Below are 16,883 nucleotides of genomic sequence, written 5' to 3'. Positions count from 1 at the left end.
GTCTACATAATTTTTTTTTAAGTTAATTTAAAAAAAAAAAAAAAAAAAAAAAAAAAAAAAAAAAAAAAAAAAAACTAGCCTTAATTCATTCTTTGATAATCTGGGGCTAAAATTTTAGGCTCAAAGGGTTGGAGTAGAAAAGCTGTTTCTGGGCTAAAACCTAAATGTTCTGGGCTAAATATTTTTAGGTTTTAGGTCACCATTGGAGATGGTCTAAGCATGAGTTTACAAAAGAATAGATCTATTAACAAACCCATTTTTACTTCCAACACAACTTTATTAATATTTTGTCTGTGATCATCTTCAATTCATTCAATTCGAACAATCAACAATTAAGAGAAATGTGTAAGAAATAAAAATGTGTGCATGAATAGCACTACCCTTACAGAAAATCTTCCTGAATTACAGCCCACCTTAACCTTGTGGGTGGCTATGCCACTTGGACTCGCTTTCGAGCAAGTCCGCCTGGCAATCCTCATAAAAAGGTCATAATTAATTATTAAACTTGTTATTTAAATAAACTTGTTATTTGAGTTGAAGGTGACACTTCATATTGATCAATAAAGAGGAATATCAATGTCACCCTCATACAAGGCTCGGACGTTGTCTGAGAAAATGACTCGGCCATTTGTCCAGAGTTAGGGATTTGATTAGTCAAATTATGCTTTCGTCGTTTAACTCGATGCATTGAGACCACATGGTCCACAAAAAGAATGATTAGTACCCAACTGAAGGAATGAGATTTAGTTTGGATTTCTATGTACGAGAGATCTAGATTCTTTAATAGGGGTTCAGTTTTTGGATTTTTGTGAAACGGGCCAATGAGATAGGTTAATAGGGGTCGTAGGATTGAAATTGAGTGATCTGAATCTCTTAGTCTGCGGAAAGGCTAATAGGAGTCGTATGATTGGAATTGTGTGATCCGAAACTCTCAGTCTGCGAGTTTGGACATAGAGATTCGAAGTGGATCTCAATCCCCCACTGAATCCACGAATTTCTATCAAAGCAAAAGATTGTTACTTTCACCTACTATATATTTCGAAAAATGATTACCACACGTAATTTTTTTCTAAACAACATGTTTAATAACGTTTTTTGTTTCCGTTTGATTTCAATCAGATGACTAGCAAGTGTAGGAAGAGAACAAAAATTTGATCTTCATATTTGAAAGGAGAGTATACAATGCATGATAGCAGAAAGAGAGATTATTTTTCTCTCCATAAAGAATAGAATACAATAAATAAAAATTCCACTATTGCACTGCTCTTTTCTAGACCACAAAATTCTGAGTAAAAAACCAGTGGAAAAGGCAGAGGCCAATGCTTAGATATTGAAAACTTTTCTTGTGGTCCAAGAAACTAAGAACTTAAGCTTTAATTTGATGGAGGAAAGCCACCAAAGCTAGGGTCAGTTTGGTAGTACACAACACCGCCATTGTCGCTCACATAGTGGTCTTTTTTCAAGCTTTTGATAAAACTTCCAAGCAAGTGAAATGGTAGAGGTCCTGATTTCTTCGGCTCTCTGTAGTAGTTCCCGAATACCGGCTTTGCTGCCTCAGTCTGCAAGTTGAAGACGAAGAACATTAAATTACTGCCGTAAGAGTTTTTTGGTTATGTGAAAGTGTTTTAATCGTTCTAAAGGTAACCCCAAACATGGCCTTGTGTTGATATTAAGTTGGTACTTACTGCTTCAACCAAGTGGTAGTGGGGGATTTGAGGAAAAAGATGATGAACCACATGGGTTCCGATGTCGTGGTGGATGTTATTGATCAATCCGTAGTCTCGATCCAGTGTCGTAAGCCCTCCCCTCAGATAACTCCATTCCTGTCGAAGTTTTGAAGAACAAAATTTTAACATTTTGCAAAAACTTTAGCCACAAACTTATACCGGACAAGATAAGACGATTATGGAATTTTCTTTGTGTTGGCAACTTGGTACCATAAGAAGAAATGGCTATCGTGAACTGAAAATCCACGTACCTTCCCTCGATACCATGGTAATTTGTCGTCGTGGCCATGGTGATGCAAGTAAGTTACCAAATCCAGCCACATGACAAAAACCTAACAATAAAAGAAGAGTAAAATTTCGATTCATGTTTGATTAAGAGAAACCATAGGAAGATTAAAGATGCAAACCATACCCAGTAGGGAATGCCATAGAGCTTAAGCACTTGAACAGGACCCATTACAAAGGATAATCCCACAAGTAACCCAGCCATTGCTGTCCAACATACTGTGGAAGTGGTCACATCTTTCCTCTCATTTGGGACAAATAGATCGCTCTTTGGGTCAAAGTGGGAACCAGTCTTTCCTGGACTTCTATTCCACTACAGGAACAAATCACAATCAGGTACTTTCATATTTTCATGAATTATGTGGTTCAAATTATTAATCAAAACCTTACAAGATAGAAAGGATAAGCAAGCATGGGAAAAGGTACGGTGAAGCGCAAAATTCGTGTCATGCTATCCAATTTCTTGTAGATTTTCTCAGACAACTGCAAGCATAGAAATTTATCACCCTCAAACAGTAGGAAAAACTTGAGATGCATCAAGAAAATGAAGAACAGAGAAGCGTTACAACGAAAGGAAAAAAGACTAACCGGGTGCCATGACTCGTCATTCTCGACATGACCGTGGTTTTGATGATGAGTCCTGTGGCTAATTCTCCTGAAAAGTTCAATCACCATTTTAGTCCATACTTTCAAATGTTCGATGACATACTAACAACTCGATTACCGGAACTCACAAAACCAATACTCAAAATAAAAAATGCACCATACTGTACTAATCTATCATCAAGAACATACCATCCATGATAGGGTACAAGAATTGAAGAATGCAAGAGATGCCCCACAACACTGTTTAGCTTGGGATTATTCGAAAAGCTTCCATGGCCACTGCACGATCACAAACCAGACCAACAAGTCACACCAGAAAACACAAATTGACATATTGCAGACGTCGGTGTAACTCCCCTTATGCCCTCGAGTTTTGAAACCCCTCGCCCCACTTTAAATTAGTTTAAAGTAGAATATCGCTCGTATAAAAAGAAACACACAAAAATACAAGAAGGGAATATAGGGAATGAATAGTAATTACCAATCATGGCCAAGAACAAAGAGAGCCCAAAACATTGTCCCCTGAGCAGCCCAATACAGAGGCCAAACAAACCACTTGTTCACATAAACCGCAGCCGCAGCCAACCCGAAAACCACCGCCACATCCCTCACCACATAGCTCATTGACCTCCACGGGTCCCTAACCCAACAATGCTTCGGAATGGCAGCTTTAACGTCGGCCAATTTGAACGGCGGCGGCGCACCGGGATCAAATCCCACCTCCTCTTCTCCATCTCCGCCGCCATTAACGCCGTTAACCCTCTCCTCCTCCTCTTCAACAGCAGCTACCCTCACCGGAGCGCTCACGTTTAGACCCCATCTTCTCTCTCTAAACAACCCACCTGCGATTTTGGTCGAATCCAATCTCAGATCCGCCGAGCTCTGGTTTGACCGGAAAATCCGAACTTTTGACCGGTAGCTAGAGCAAACTGCGGTTCTGGGTCGGTTCCAAACTTGCGGGAGAGGCTTTAGGCCGCATTCAGAGAGGACCCAACTCGCCATTGGAGACCCAGATGGAGCAGAAACACCAGCACCAGGGTTTTAGTTCCGGGTCTCCCTCAGGCTTCTAGAGAGAGAAAGAGAGGAGAGAGAGAGTATTTGAAGCTGTAGCAAACACCAAAAGAAGAGACTTCTGATGAAAAAAATATCTAGGATTTTAAAATTGAGAAAATATATATATGAGATAACAATTTGGTTTTCGATTTCTTTTCCTCAAACAACTAAACAAATACAATTTATATTCTTTTTGTCTCAGAGTCCTTGGCTCTGTGTTCTTTTGGGTAAAAAGGTTAAAAAGAAATCTGTATTATTTTATATTGTTATTTTGGAGTCGGATTTTCTCACATTCGAAGTAAAAAGTTTGAACATTGAATGTTTCCGATCCCTTTTGATGAGGACGAAGAAGGGTACATGTGTCGGTTATATATAGGACCCAAGACTGAGAAAGTCTGAAGCTTCGGCCATGTCCACTTGGTCAGTGGGAGAAATTTTTTTATTGAGACGGAAAGTATTATATCACGTATTTTAATAAAAATAGTGAGAAATGCTTTTTTTTAAGTTATCAAATTTTTAGCATATATATTTTATCATTTGTATAATGACGTTTGATGTATCACCATATGTAATGATCACATTGAAAAATCTCTCGATCAGTGGGCTTCAACTTGTTCTGTTAGTTTTGTGACGTTTTCTACCATGCAACCAGTATTCTATACTGAAACTTTACTGTTTATTATTGATTAAAATTCAACAACTAGAATTATTGTTTTTTTTTTCTCGGATAATGATGTTAGTTTGTTAAATAATTAATTGCTAAAAAAAAAAAATCACATCGCATCAGAGTGTATGAAATGATTGATTTTCTTCACTGTTGCAAAATTTTTATTTTTTTATTTTTTTTAATTATAGAGAATCCAAATTCCGCCATTGCATCGGTGGCGTGTTAGCTTGCGGAACGATGTGCAAATGATATTTGTGGAAATTAAAATTTGCTAAATTTGGTGGTATTGTTGGCTTGACCTAATGAGGGAGTTTGATTGATGGGCTGTCACACATGATTTGAATAAGATGGAAATGAAAAGCAGCCCATGAGAATTGTATGGTTCATATTATTGACATGCATTTAACTACTAAACTCACCCGCCGTCCAAATAATTATTTAAAAAAAAAACCGTCCAAGTAAATCAGTCTCTTAATTACCGTTTAAGTATGTTGGGATTGATTTACTTGTACAAATTGACACTAAAAAAAAAAAAAAAAATCCTTTCAAGTAAATTAGTCTCTTAATTACCGTTTAAGCATGTTGAGACTGGTTTACTTCTACAAATTGACACTCAACCCAAAATTTGGTATTTATCTCAATTCTTCTAGGCCAAATTGTTAAAAAAAATCATTTTTTCTGCCTCGACTTTGAATGTACTATTTTTTTTCTCACTGGAAAGATTTTGGGTTCAAATTTTTTCAAATGTTAATCATAAAACACTCATATTTGACATTCTTTTATTCTCGGGACATACTACAAATAAAATTATCGCACGCTAGTCATGTTCTTTTCGTAATTGTGCAAGAGATGTTAAATGGTACCAATGATGCTTTTCGACCAAAAAAATTACCAACGATGCTTCCTATTATTTTTGAAACTCCCACTTTCCTAACATTAATATAATAGTTTCAAACTCTTTCTTCTTTTTAACTATAACAATATGTTTTTTTTGGGTCAAGTACGGATAACTATCTAACTTTAAAGGGTAACTCCAAATCGGTTCCAACTTTTGAAAACATTCCTAATAATTGGACATCCATGAGGTCTCAAACATTAAGTGATGACTTTAACAAGTATTGAAGCGGTTTTCACTCTCATCTCATCTAGAAATAATAGATTCCTTATTGAGCATTCATGTATCTCCATTCTCATACATATGAATCCGAGTATCACAATATCGGCGCCCTTGTGAAGCAACGAGGGTTTTGAGGTGAAATCAAAGTTCAAAATTTATAGCTATAAGCATCCATGTATCCCCTCCCTGCCTTATGTTCTCCTATTTTTTTAATACAAGTTATAATCTACACTAAATTAGTATCGTTAAATAATTCAACTCATGTAAAAAGAAGAGTAAACTATCCTAGCTAACTTGAAAGGATAAACAAACTTGAAACTTTTCTGTTCACTCATGCATTTGATTGGCCCAAAACCCTAGTTGGTCTCAGCATGGAGAAGAAGATCCTACAAATCTGCATGCTTCTAGTACAAGGCACGTGTAAATCCTAGGCCTTGGAACTAATTAGTTTCACATTTTTGTAAATCATAAAAATCAACTATATCCGCCATTAAAAGATGGTCACTTTCTTCTCCAATGGATCGAGCTCTGTTAGTTCTGGTAGGGTTATCGATCTTCCTGTTCTGCGCTGATATTTTTAACCTTTTCACGCTCAAACCTCCCAAAACTACCACTCATTATCCTCTTCTTGATGCCGATGATCCTCACCAAGCAGACCCCCAGCTAGAACAGCTTCTCCAAGAGCCCCTCAAATTCCCTACCCACCAGGTCTGACTATTCATTTCCAATGTTCACATGCATGCGTTACACAAAAACTCTCTGTGCGAGACGTCTGTTCTTTTACACCCATAGATATTGTATTGATATTGTTTAAAATGTATTGATAACATAGAGAGCGAACGTTTGTTCGATAGTTGGACTATTCATTATATACAGTGACAGATGATCGTTATATGCTGAAATTCTCATTTGTTTGTTCAACTGCAGAAATCTAATGGCTTTGGGGGAGTTGGCATTGGAAGCACCATCAATATTGATTTCTGTACATCTTGTTCTTACAGGTTCCTGTACATCATTTTCTATATGACATGTTCCCAATCTCTTTGATTATAAATTGTTTTTTAAAATGCTTTGTTTAACGTGATCATGCTCTCCTCTTTCGTAAAAATATAAGGAGAAATTGCTCTCGGAAAAGTGCATGGCAATTGTTTTGGGGCGTTAATAACACTTCTCAAATTTAATCATGTATTTAAGATCCTTATCCCAGTTCCGAGTTAGATAATCTTATGTTTGGATTCTTAAACCTACATGTGTTTTACATGTCCTGTGGCAGAGGAACTGCAATAACATTGAAAAACATGCTGGTAACATCATTTCCCGGGATCGATGTAATACTGGCAAACCACCACCCTCCCCTTCCAAGACGCCTGCTGAGCAAACTGGTACCGGTTGTTCAAGTAGGAATCATCGGGACTATAATGGCCGGAAAACATGTTTTCTCGAGGCTGGGGATAACGACGCCACCTCCTTGGTACCAGACCCTGCAAGCAAATAGGTTTGGAAGTATGGCAAGCACTTGGCTTTTGGGAAACTTCATCCAATCCTTCCTCCAAATCACAGGAGCGTTTGAAGTGTATTGTAATGGTGAATTGGTATAACTCTACCCTATTCTTCTTGATCGAGTTATATGTCGAAATTTCTCCATTTCTCCATTTCTGTCTCTGCTAGCTGCTCATCGTTTTGAATCTTGTCGGACATAGGTCTTCTCGAAGCTGAAGGAGCTGAGGTTCCCCAGTGAAAATGAGTTGAGGGATCTCGTCGGAAAGAAGCTTGGAGGAGGGGTCTGGCCTTAGTGCCTTTTGGTAGGTGACGTTTTAACCCCTACATGATCGACATTTACCTGATTTTTTGTTTGATATGGACGCAAGCTTGCCGTGCTGTTTGTATTCTTTCCATAAGATACTAACATGCTTGAATTGCCTCACTAATGAATAACCACAGTTCATAACATTTTATTTTTCTTCTTAATATTTTGGTACAATTATGAACGTAAAGAAAAATGCGTCCGGCGATGTTTCTCAAGCCTAGCAAAATAAATTACTTTGTATCAAGGATTACAATGACATGAGGTGGCAATTCTATACATTGTAGAACAAGAACGACCTCTTGGATATCTCCCTGATCACACTGCAGGTGGTTTTCTTAACTGAATGACTTCGCCTTTCGGGTATTGCAGAAGGATTCTCACACCAGGACAGGGATATTCAAATCTAATGTCATAAAGGTGAACCTCTTTTTTCAAATTTGCCACCATTTTCGACTTTCCAATGTCTTCACAAGCTCGTTTGCCAGTGATGCGAAGTCTTCAGCCCCATTCTGCAGATCTTCAGTACGCCGGCTGATTTTCTGATAAAAGTTTAATTCGGGGATTAGACAGAGAAAAGGAAACTAGTAAGTTTAAGAGTCATTTAAACATTTGCTAGTTGAAGGTATGCAACCTAGAAGAACAAACTTAGATTAGAAATGAAATATTGTTCACGTAATTGGCTTGGATCATGATAGCAATCTTTTATCAATAAACATATGAACTCGTTTTTGGACCCACAAAAAGAAACGCAAAGAAATAAAGAAAAATTAGTTTGTGAGGTTTCTGCTACAATTAGTTTACAAGCAAATAGTATATCCAAAGGTAATAGTTTGAAAACCCTCCCAATGACTTTTTCACAACATTCTCCAATTAACAAAAGATAAAATGAGCAGCAGTAAGCTCCTTCAATTCACTGAATCCCGTGAAACCATTTCATAGAAGTTCATTGATATCTTCTTTTTATAAAGCAAATCGAGAAAACTCTTCTGTGAACTAACATAGTAGATATCCTACCTCAAGTTTTTCCTGCCTCTCCATGAGCTTATTTCGTGCTTGAGAAGCCGCAGATGAAGCACCCTGAAATGAGTTCTTACCAGATCAGAGAAGACAATTAATTTATAGAGTAAGTTCTCTATCACCCAAACTATCATCATCATGTGAATATACCTCAGCCTTTCTATATTTAGCTCTAATTTCTTCGGCCGTTCTTACTCTGGGCTTTGTATCGCCAGTACCACCTTCAAATAACTTTTCCCTTTCTGATTCCCCTTCTACAGCACAACAATTAAATGACACTGTTATTGCATTTACTATTTTTTACAGAAAAATAAAAACACAGGTTGAATATTACAAAAGGTTTACCTCTCTTTTTGTCTTTGACATCATGTGGTGGCAAAGTAGATGCTACATATAGAGGTTCATCTATTTCAATGTCATCTATATTAAAATCATAAACTGAGTTAACAATCAACAAGGAGAAAGATGCAGAAAGGACGAATACGTGGAGATAGGATAGCACAAAACCTATATTAAGCTCCACAACTTCTTGATGGTCTACAGGCGGGGATGGTTCTGACAGTTGGGACTTTGAAAAGGTGCCCTCTAAACGATCGAAAGTTGATTTAGGAACTGCTGCAGGATCTCCACTCTGGACCATTTTTCCTCCCTTAAAGCCCTTGACAATACCACCTAAAATCCCAGATGCAGTACCCTGTTTCCAAATGACACATTATTAGTGAAAAATAATCCCTTCTACGCCAAAACTTAAACCTAATGCAACTACATTTTGTTTTTCCACAAACCTGTTTTTTCTTCAGATTCACAGAGACACTGAGTGCAGCGTCTGCAGCAGCTGCAACAACTGTATCATGGAGACAGGGCAAAGACTCTGGAATCCTACAAACAGATCAAAAAATTCTGAAATTATCTAACAGAAAGTTCATGACCAATCCGTAATGCTCAACTATCATATTCCCCTCACAGCGCTCTAGGTAAATGAATATAAAAAGTACCTGAAATCATTCTCAATAGCTAACATAGAGATGAATGCCGATTCATACCCATTTGCCTATAAAAATTCACAGCATAGAGTCTTACATTAATGAATTAACATGCTATCTTTCATGAGATTAAGTGCAAATCCTACATTCTTGATAAATTCAAGGCAACAATACCAGTGTAATATGTGTATCATCGGAACTCATCGTTTTATCCATGTTTGCCTTGCAATTCCACCTTAGAATTGACAGCAAGGAGCTTTCTTTCACCAATTCTAAATCAGGAATAGATCTGCCCACGAACAGGTATGAACAACCCATCAGACAATCAATAATGCACACATATCTACAGCGTCAATCAATAAACAAGCAGTAGTGGTAGCTTGATATGCTCTCTTTACATTTTTCAATCGACACTAGAAACATTGATAGATTGGGGAAAAGAATGGAAGAGAAACTTTACCTGATCTCAATTTCTCCAGTCTGAAACAGCAAAACCAATCCTGAAACCTTTTCAACTTTCTTAAAAGTTGCAGTCCAAATGCAAGGTCTTGTATGTTTCTTTTTTCGGATGGGTTTATTGTTTCCCTAACAAGAGGAAACCGTCTCAGCATACTTTCGGAATAAATGAAATAGCAAAAAAAAAAAAGTAAAGAAGGCAAGAGGCACCTGAATCACAGATTTTGTCGAGTACAAGTGCAGTGAATCCACACAACAAAGCAAAATGAATGAATTCAACAATCTCTCTTCAGAGTATGTATTTTCTGAATAGTCGTCATGGTCAGTGTCAGGTGAATTTATAACAACTGAAAGACTTCCTGGCACAGGCTCATTTTTGGCTGAAGAATCCTTGGCGGCCTCTGTAGGTGGATTATCATCCGACACTTTAGAGGCAGATAATCTGCCATCTGGAGTACCAGAAAGAAATGCTTAGAATTCTCTAACTATTAAGTGAAAAAGAAAACTATAAGTATTTTATATCCGCTAGATGATATCTGTACTTGCCTATAACATACATTGAAATTGCAATTGACTCCTTTTTAAAGTGCCATGGCTGAGGGATGATCAGGTTACCGGTGTTTCCATCAATCACATGTATATTTGCATCCTTCGTTAAGATGAATATTACTTCTTCTACAGGACTAACTGTCGACTTTGTTCCGGAGACCCTTGGGCTCTTCAGGAGGCCTTGAGAATTTGTAAGTTCCTTCCAAATCATTGAAATGACTGGGGAGCTAGAGAAAGATGCATCTTTTATAAAGAACAATACAGAAAAAGAACTTGCATCCAGCATCGCGACCTGAAATGGATGCATTAAATTGATAAGTCCTTCTAAATATAACAGCTTAAAATTATGGGTCAATATTCAAACTATTGAAAACAATGAACACGTGTTATAAATTCAGATATAGAAAAGTAATACTTACATGACCACACTCAAATCCCACAGCAAGTTTACCTCCATGCTTTACAAACTGAAGTGATTGAACTGGGGAATCTGTCAGACTAAATACAGCTCTGCATCGCGGTCCTTTTGCTTGAGGCGATTCGTGAACTGATAAAAAAGTTCATAAAATTGTTAGCTTCATAAACAAATGTTCCAGAAAAACTACTCACAATAAATTCAACAGTACGATCTGATGATTTTGCATCTGATGGATTGTATAAGGAAGAAAGACAGCAACCTTTTTATAAAGTCAAGGAGATTGACACTTGAAAAACCTACCTTCATATTTGGTTTCTGTGACAAAGATGAACTTTACCCCATCTGAACAGCCTTTCACGTTATAAATTCGAACCTATACACACCAGCATAAAGACGATCAGCACAGTAAAAGTTAGAAGTGAAAAATGGTATCCAATAGAGAAAGATATCTGACCAGACCACATTCATTGCCAACAGCCAGATTTAAAGTGAAGGCACAGAAATCCAGTCGTGTTACGGGAGCACTTGAACCAGCAACTTCTATACCATGCACCTGCCAGTTGTAAGGTATCACGCGATGCACGTCTCCCTTACAAAGACACAGTTTATAAGGTTTAAGTGATGAACTCTAACCTCGCTTTCTACAAGGCAGATACAAGATAAGAGTGGATATGTGGCATTCCATATCCGAACAGATCCATCCGAATATCCTGCTAGGTACAGTCTCTCAATACCGTTATTCTCAGAAATAGACAGTTGACTGGGAACACCCCCAGTCAAGGGCCATCTTGCACCAGCTGATTGGGTTTGTGCTGAGCCAAGGTTCCCAATTGAGGACATCTACGATATACGAAAAATAAATAATTATGTGATGTAGAAACAATAAAGCAAAGATGTATGAGCGACTCATGTATAAAATAAACATCCAATACCTCCAACATAGAAACGGGAAAAATATAAGATATATCCACTCATACATGGATGAAGTACAATACCTCTGATATAGCTTTTAATAAGTTCTCCCCAGTGGGTACCCTAATAAGTTTGGCAACAGTCATTGTTGGATTAGTTGTAGGTATCACCACCGGAAACTCCAAAGCAGATACAGATGGATTCCTTTCTTTCTGGGACATTAAGGCAGAGAGGGTAGCATAATCATATTGATGCAGTTGCCCAGGGTTGGTTAATACAAAAACATCAGCCTTGTGATTACCCCCAGTTGTCCCAGAACTTGGTAACAAAATCATGTCTGCAAAAGAGCCAGTAAGGGTAAGGTCTGTACGACCAACACATCTTAAATTCCCCATTCCAGGTGACCATTCAAGAGTTAAAACCTGAAACATGGAAAATTTTGTCAGCTCCTATCTTGTGGCAGTAAATAAACAAGAAAAACACCAATTCAATTGTTGTACAAAAAGTGCATTGCTTCTAGCCACGTTATACTGTTTTAAAAAAGGGATCCCTTTTATCTCTTTAAAATGAAGTCCTTACTATTTCTGAGCATGTTATACTGTTTTCAAAAAGTGAACTAATTTTGATAAATATTAACCATTTTTCCGAAAAAGCCATGAAACTTTTCAGTAACTGCTGCTATCCAACTAAAAGAATAAATAAAATGTCAAACAACTACAAACAGACAGCGCACCGTCAAAACTTCTTCTGATCCGATTTCGTCGCCACCATAGATAAATAGTTGGCCATCACAACCATTATGGGATTTATAATATGTGGACCACTGTAAAACTATGACAGGAAGTCTCCTTTCAGCTGATGATAATCGTAACTTCACAACATTATTAGATGGCGATAATGTTTTTTGACCCTTGACGGAAGGAGGAGATGATGTGTTCCAGAATAAAATGTCTCCATCTATGTATCCCACAGCCAGAATGGACCCATTCAAAGATGCCCAACAAAGAGCACTTATCTCTTTGTCTCCCAGTTGATGTTCCAATGTATCTTCTGGACAATCCACATCGATTTCATTTGTAGATTTAACAATTCCTTCTTTTAGTTGGAGATCCTTACCACCTCCAATATAAACTATTTTAGCTTCAGATACATCCCAAAGAACAACCACACCATTTTGATATGCGATCAATACTCTGCCAATAGAAAAACCTTCATATTCAGTGAACTTAATACATAAACTATACTGTTCCTGATCATTTTTACTTAGCCTTGAACAAGACAATGTAACCTCAATAAAAAATCTCATGCTATCAGAAAAACAGAAACATAACACACTAAATGGAGTAAACAATTGGATTCATTAATGGGATAGCAATGGACTTTATTTAGAGACTCAAGTACGGCATGGAGCCAAAGTGATATACCCCTCATTTATAGTGCCATCAGTCCAAACTCCTAACTGAGCCGTCTTATCTAATCTTCCACCATGTCCAAGTTTTGTGGCATCCTTCATGACTATAGGGAAAGTTAAATTTGTGTTCTCCTTATGGTGAAAATATGACACTCTACTCTTTATTGGTGAGAGTAATTGTGGGTAATTTATTACTTCATGTTAAGCCACTCTAAGAGAAAAAGAAAGTAGTCTTTTAGCCTTTACCAAAACAAAAAAAATGTAGTCTTTTAGCTGCTAAATTTCAATCAATACATGGTGGGTGATCCCAAATCGAAGAAATGAAAGAATATCAAAGTACAAGTAATCATGGGTTAGAGATAATTAACTGATAATATTAACAATTCCCGCAAAGTTATAATACTGGAAGGGACAAGAAAACAATAATAAATCAGGACCATTCTTGTTCCACACTAAAAGCAGATATGAAAAGTGAGAAACTTCAAGTTTATAACTTGCCTATTTCCAGACGAATAGGGTTGGGGAAGAATTCCAACTATAGGTTGGTCAGTTGGAAATGGAAACTCAGCAGCTTCTGTAGAATAGAGAAAAAGACCGGTTGCATTAGGTTGTTACATAAGCAAATAAAAATTACACATTCCATAATTAAATTATATTGATGTTGATGTCACCATGAAAAGAAATTTAATCATATAATTCTTCATGGAAGATATAAATATCAGAACTATCTTTCAAATTGTACCCTACAACTTCTGAAACCAAGGCCCAAGCCTTCTCAGAACAGATCTAACAGAAAAGAGAGAGACAATTTTGTGGCACAAATCATAGATATAAATAGCATCAACAACATTAACAATATTATAGGATCCTCCGGTAAAATGAGGTTCACATGAAATATATCTGATCAGATCAATGTTGGGGAAACGTTCTATTTTGAAAAGAAAAAAAAGAAAAAAAAACCCTCATCTATGGATGAAGCTCTTATATCTATATATTTAGCTTCGTCTGCGACGAGAATTGCAACATTAACTAGGAAAATCATACACTATAGAAGCAAAGAAATGATAAAATTGTAAGCTACAGTTATCAATCAGCAAACTGCAGAAACTATTCTGCATATATTACCACTTAGAGAATTTGCAGAAATATGATATGGCAATTGCAATAATTTTCCCTCCTCTGCATCATACTTCACCACAGCCACTAGAGAATACTCATCGCCAACATACCTGAAAGTTTTAATACAGCAAACAATTTATGAACCGAGCCTCTCCAGCCAATCAGTGGCTGCCTGAAAATAGTTGTAACAATTTTTTTCAGAAAGTAGTGTACATTAAACTGGAGCCATGGATTACAGAAAAAGCGGTTATATTTGTTTCCCATTCTAGACAATAAACTAGGGACCTGCTCTCGAGATTCCAAACCTGCCAAAATTGAGAAGTAATTGATCACTTGTTTAAAATTTAAATAAAAGATAGTTTCATGTTTAAGCACTTCATAGAATTTAAATTCTGGCCCAACAGCAATTTCCAAGTCAACAGTCTACTATTATCTGCTTCTATCCATCTGTATTCCCTCCTTATGATATTCACCCTTATTCAGGTGTTCCTAGAGTGTATTTTTTTTATGATGGTTAAATTATTGAATCCAAAAGTGACCATTAATGCCAAATGCCGAATACTTAACATTATAAAGACATCAATGTTGATAATTGCCTAAATATAACCGAAAGAAGATGCATATGATGCAGAAGTTTAATTGAGTCATCATGTGTCACACGGATGGAGTTGAGTTGGACACACGCAAAGGAAATTGCAGACTTGATAAAGAGCCCATACCTGAATATCATTATCATTCAAGATGCTCACCAAATAACCCTGGTTTTGTAGAAACTGCCAAAATACAGTATAAAGAATTAGTTTGCTGACCCAATAACTAATAAGACAAGAGTATAATATTCAAGGATGTGTTTGTGATTAAGAAAAAAATTGTTTTACCATAAAAGTTATATAAATATATCATTCAAAAAAAATGTTTCACCCTAAACACTTTACTATTGATATTTTATCCTTGTAACTAAACAAGGGGAATGAATGGTGCACACAGAAACCTCAATGTATTTGTAAGGCAGTTGCTTCAGGGATATAAAGAGTCCTTCAATACCATCACCACCGATCACTTTAATCCTCCCATCCCTACCAAACAAATAAGAATCAAAACAACAATGTGATTTGTGTGATGCAGGGATATCATATCTCAAAATAGATGTACGTAATCTTATGCCTTCATTGCAATATCTACAAGCATGCTTCACCAAATATACATGTGTATTTTGCCATTCAAACGTTTTGGTACCACAGAAACGAATAGCAATTCCCAGAAATGTGGAACAGCAATGCTTAGTAGCAAGATACCTCATTAACCACACGACAGTGCGCAATGCTAAGTAGATTGGTTTTCGATCAACTCACACACCGAAAACAGCATAAACAAAAAAGAAGAAAGAAGAAAGTAGGTGCATTTTAACTCACAATGTTCCAATGGCCAAAAGGCGCTGAATCGGGTCGAAAGCAAGAATGGACGCCGTGGATGGGATGCCATAGTGAACTGCAACTCGCAGGTCCAAGTCTTCCGCCGTCAAACTCCCGCGTGGCAAATTATGCTGAAGCCAACAATTTCCAATACAAAATCCCAATTAAAAAAAATGGGCAAGTATCAGGCCAAATGTCGATACCAAGAGGCTCCAAATTTATATAATCCAAGTATTCGAGCATAAAACTACACAGAAATGAATAAAAAAAAAATCATAAAAAATAATCCATTGATGCAATATCCAATTTTCCAGGATACTAACAAGATAAAGCATCGGACTTTAATCCAACCCAACAAAAAAGAAATGGAATTTTAATCAAAAAACGCAAATTACGAAGCTAAACTGAAAAATTCGAAAGAAAAAAAAAACAGAAAAAAGTGGCGGCGATCGAGTGCTTGGGAATACGATTTACCTGAGAGTTGTTTATGGCTTTCTGCGAAAGCCGCTTGGCGAACATTGCGAATTCGAATTTGCAGCTGAAATCTTTGGCTTTCTGCAAAAGCAGCTGGATTGGACTAGCGGACGAGACTTTCTATGTTTGTTTCAGTGATCATACCGATGGCGTTCCTACTCTTTAAGAGCTGTAAAAATTTTCGAATCAGCCAATGACAAAAATTGAAATTAAATGAAAAAAATAAATAATAAATAAATAAAAAGGTGCTTGGCCGTTGTTTATGGGGGTTGTATCCTCTGCGGTCGCGATTATTTCATATTCGGTACGCAGTCGGCAATCCATTCGTTGGAAGCGAAGGCAAAACGGAGTCATTTTGGGCATGTTTGCTTGCATTTTGCATCATTTGGTTGACACAAAGCCATTATAAATGGAGTAGATGAAAGTAGACATCACCAAAAGCGTCACTGAAAGCATTAGCAGTATCTTCTTTTTTTTCTTTTCATACAAGCAATTTTTTACGTTCAATTGTAATTTAATTTAATCTGGAAGAAAACACTCGATTGCATACAAAGAGTACATTTATTTTACACAAAGTAGTTACGCTTATGTCTACAAAATATAACTCGTCATGTATCAACAACTTATTCTCATTAGAGCAAATTTTATAAAGGAAACCGAACTGAACCAAATCCGGCACCTTGTTCGAATCACCAATTGATGTGTTATTATGCCCACTTCTAGAGCTTACTTTGAAGTAGGGGTGGTAGTGGGTCATGTCGAGGTACTAATCATTCGGGACATTGTTGGACTCCTAAAAAATAAATCACTCCTTATTTGTACAATAATATTTTTAACATACATACGTAAATAGCTTTTAATGAGAATAAC

General features: G+C 36.9%; 3 protein-coding genes across 9 annotated transcripts; 1 reads left to right on the top strand and 2 right to left on the bottom strand.

Moving 5' to 3' along the window:
• Positions 1 to 1,133: 1,133 nt before the first annotated feature.
• Positions 1,134 to 4,102, bottom strand: LOC137744194 (omega-3 fatty acid desaturase, chloroplastic). The gene is made up of 8 exons (XM_068484059.2): positions 3,100 to 4,102; positions 2,808 to 2,897; positions 2,601 to 2,667; positions 2,403 to 2,495; positions 2,140 to 2,325; positions 1,979 to 2,059; positions 1,686 to 1,823; positions 1,134 to 1,559 (listed from the first exon to the last, which is right to left on the bottom strand). The coding sequence occupies exons 1-8, from the start codon at positions 3,618 to 3,620 to the stop codon at positions 1,374 to 1,376; spliced, it is 1,362 nt and encodes a 453-aa protein (XP_068340160.2). The 5' UTR covers positions 3,621 to 4,102; the 3' UTR covers positions 1,134 to 1,373.
• Positions 4,103 to 5,954: 1,852 nt separating this feature from the next.
• On the top strand, positions 5,955 to 7,405 carry LOC137744195 (selT-like protein). The gene is made up of 4 exons (XM_068484060.2): positions 5,955 to 6,163; positions 6,383 to 6,456; positions 6,729 to 7,047; positions 7,156 to 7,405. The coding sequence occupies exons 1-4, from the start codon at positions 5,972 to 5,974 to the stop codon at positions 7,246 to 7,248; spliced, it is 678 nt and encodes a 225-aa protein (XP_068340161.2). The 5' UTR covers positions 5,955 to 5,971; the 3' UTR covers positions 7,249 to 7,405.
• LOC137744193 (uncharacterized) lies at positions 7,381 to 16,359 on the bottom strand. Of its 7 annotated transcripts, none has more exons than XM_068484057.2 (24): positions 16,014 to 16,359; positions 15,540 to 15,670; positions 15,119 to 15,203; positions 14,847 to 14,900; positions 14,341 to 14,432; positions 14,134 to 14,237; positions 13,507 to 13,582; positions 12,331 to 12,790; positions 11,681 to 12,019; positions 11,319 to 11,525; positions 11,140 to 11,238; positions 10,986 to 11,058; positions 10,687 to 10,814; positions 10,265 to 10,559; positions 9,929 to 10,167; positions 9,723 to 9,847; positions 9,437 to 9,551; positions 9,275 to 9,330; positions 9,065 to 9,158; positions 8,787 to 8,973; positions 8,625 to 8,699; positions 8,430 to 8,533; positions 8,277 to 8,339; positions 7,381 to 7,801 (listed from the first exon to the last, which is right to left on the bottom strand). In XM_068484057.2, the coding sequence occupies exons 1-24, from the start codon at positions 16,056 to 16,058 to the stop codon at positions 7,694 to 7,696; spliced, it is 3,354 nt and encodes a 1,117-aa protein (XP_068340158.2). In that variant the 5' UTR covers positions 16,059 to 16,359; the 3' UTR covers positions 7,381 to 7,693. The 7 variants fall into 7 exon arrangements, with proteins under 7 accessions (XP_068340158.2, XP_088536950.1, XP_088536951.1 ...); XM_088680824.1 differs by having other exon boundaries at positions 15,540 to 15,786; positions 16,014 to 16,224; XM_088680825.1 differs by lacking the exon at positions 15,119 to 15,203 and having other exon boundaries at positions 16,014 to 16,227.
• Between the last annotated feature and the right edge of the window lie 524 nt (positions 16,360 to 16,883).

This window comes from Pyrus communis, chromosome 12, assembly GCF_041283825.1.
Source record: "Pyrus communis isolate YQ-2024b chromosome 12, ASM4128382v1, whole genome shotgun sequence".
Taxonomy (NCBI): domain Eukaryota; kingdom Viridiplantae; phylum Streptophyta; class Magnoliopsida; order Rosales; family Rosaceae; genus Pyrus; species Pyrus communis.
Note: the sequence above shows the minus strand (reverse complement) of the source record. Positions and strands in the feature narration are given on the sequence as shown.

What these genes read in the sequence shown, in the direction of transcription:
- LOC137744194 (XM_068484059.2), bottom strand. Translation starts at nt 3,620, where the DNA reads ATGGCGAGTTGGGTCCTCTCTGAATGCGGCCTAAAGCCTCTCCCGCAA. An exon ending in TCTATGGCATTCCCTACTGG is followed by an intron (nt 2,060 to 2,139) that starts GTATGGTTTGCA and finishes TTTTATTGTTAG; the next exon opens with GTTTTTGTCATGTGGCTGGA. An exon ending in TACCATGGTATCGAGGGAAG is followed by an intron (nt 1,824 to 1,978) that starts GTACGTGGATTT and finishes AAACTTCGACAG; the next exon opens with GAATGGAGTTATCTGAGGGG.
- LOC137744195 (XM_068484060.2), top strand. Translation starts at nt 5,972, where the DNA reads ATGGATCGAGCTCTGTTAGTTCTGGTAGGGTTATCGATCTTCCTGTTC. An exon ending in TCAAATTCCCTACCCACCAG is followed by an intron (nt 6,164 to 6,382) that starts GTCTGACTATTC and finishes GTTCAACTGCAG; the next exon opens with AAATCTAATGGCTTTGGGGG. An exon ending in TGTACATCTTGTTCTTACAG is followed by an intron (nt 6,457 to 6,728) that starts GTTCCTGTACAT and finishes GTCCTGTGGCAG; the next exon opens with AGGAACTGCAATAACATTGA.
- LOC137744193 (XM_068484057.2), bottom strand. Translation starts at nt 16,058, where the DNA reads ATGTTCGCCAAGCGGCTTTCGCAGAAAGCCATAAACAACTCTCAG. An exon ending in CCCTATTCGTCTGGAAATAG is followed by an intron (nt 12,791 to 13,506) that starts GCAAGTTATAAA and finishes TTCTATTGGCAG; the next exon opens with AGTATTGATCGCATATCAAA. An exon ending in AATTTCAATGTATGTTATAG is followed by an intron (nt 10,168 to 10,264) that starts GCAAGTACAGAT and finishes CTGGTACTCCAG; the next exon opens with ATGGCAGATTATCTGCCTCT.